This window comes from Pinus tabuliformis, chromosome J, assembly GCF_031772625.1.
Source record: "Pinus tabuliformis cultivar Carrire ecotype Pingquan chromosome J, CPIR1, whole genome shotgun sequence".
Taxonomy (NCBI): domain Eukaryota; kingdom Viridiplantae; phylum Streptophyta; class Pinopsida; order Pinales; family Pinaceae; genus Pinus; species Pinus tabuliformis.
The window spans coordinates 18,742,236-18,743,560 of NC_142295.1; the positions used below are offsets into that span (position 1 = coordinate 18,742,236).

The 1,325-nt window shown below is 40.6% G+C and overlaps 1 protein-coding gene across 1 annotated transcript; it reads left to right on the forward strand.

Annotated features, from left to right (window-relative positions):
• The first annotated feature begins 332 nt into the window (after positions 1 to 332).
• On the forward strand, positions 333 to 845 carry LOC149225196 (cysteine-rich receptor-like protein kinase 2). The gene has a single exon (XM_089379888.1). The coding sequence runs from the start codon at positions 333 to 335 to the stop codon at positions 843 to 845; it is 513 nt and encodes a 170-aa protein (XP_089236014.1).
• Positions 846 to 1,325: the final 480 nt, after the last annotated feature.

Here is a 1,325-nt window from a genome sequence, read left to right on the forward strand (position 1 = left end):
AGTTTCCGTATATGCGCAATTCCTATATATGGAATCTGCGCATCTGCGATGCAGATACATGAACGATGTGCATATATGGAAGATATGCACATACAGGAAAGTTAGGGATATACGAAAGACATGCGCATATCTTCCGTATATGCCCAATTTCCGTATATGCGCACATCTTCCGTATTTGTATAGTTTTCATATATGCGCAGATACATAAACGAAGATATGTACAATTTCTATATACAGGAATTGCGCATATATGGAAACTATGCATATACGAAAGATGTGGGCATATACGGAAATTGCGCATATACAAAACCCTTTGTGATGACGGTAATAACATGGGTGAAAGCTCAAGTTATTTGGAAAGGAATTTGATGGTGGTTCTGAATTCGTTGGTGGAGAATGTTAATAAGACGTGCTACAGTATTTCATCTCATGGAGAGAATGGAGATGTGATGTACGGTCTTACTCAGTGTAGGGGAGACCTCAATGTCTCTGCTTGTCGAGCATGCGTTTCAAACTTTGCGGAGCTTTGCATTGATTTTTTTACCAAATGTATTTCTGGAACCGCTCATCTCAGCAGATTCTTTTTGAGATATGCCATTGATAAATTTTATCCAACAAATTTGCAGAATGCATCAGAGGACATCTTTACAGTTTGCGATAACACTTCAAGAAAGGGCACAGCTGGAAACATTGGGGGTTCCAAAGATTGGAATATTGCCTCTTTATTGACCAGTGTTAAGCTGAATGCTGGGTCGAGTAATGTGAGTTTCAGTACAATAAGTGATTATGGGGTTTATTCTCTGGCGCAATGTTGGAGAGGCCTTACTATGAATCAATGTAAATAGTGCCTCTAAATTCTGTACGACTGTTTAGGCTCATGTACAACAAGAACTAACCAAGGAGCTGCCTTCTCTGCAACAACAAGCTCCTCCATTCATTCAAATTCTGGGAGAGATTGGGTTTGCGATGATAGGCAAATAGTTCCATCACTAGTCCTGCTTCCACCGACTCTTGCACAATGTTGGACTAACCCCACAACCATGCTTCCTACTTCGGATGGACTTCATCCTGATTTTCTTTTGCCCACATACTGTAATCTACCTGCACCTTTCCCAAACTGATATTCAAGATAGTTAGCTCAGACTCTATGGCAGTCGGGAATCCTTCATTTTACTTTGCAACTTTTCATATATTTTGTCCACCAGTGGCAGATGAAGGCTCCTTTCCTTTTCTTCCAAGTCATTCCGCTCTCTTGTGACACCTAGTATATTTTCCACTACCTCAAACAAGCGTTCCAGCAGCTAATTTGTCATGTCCTATGCTTG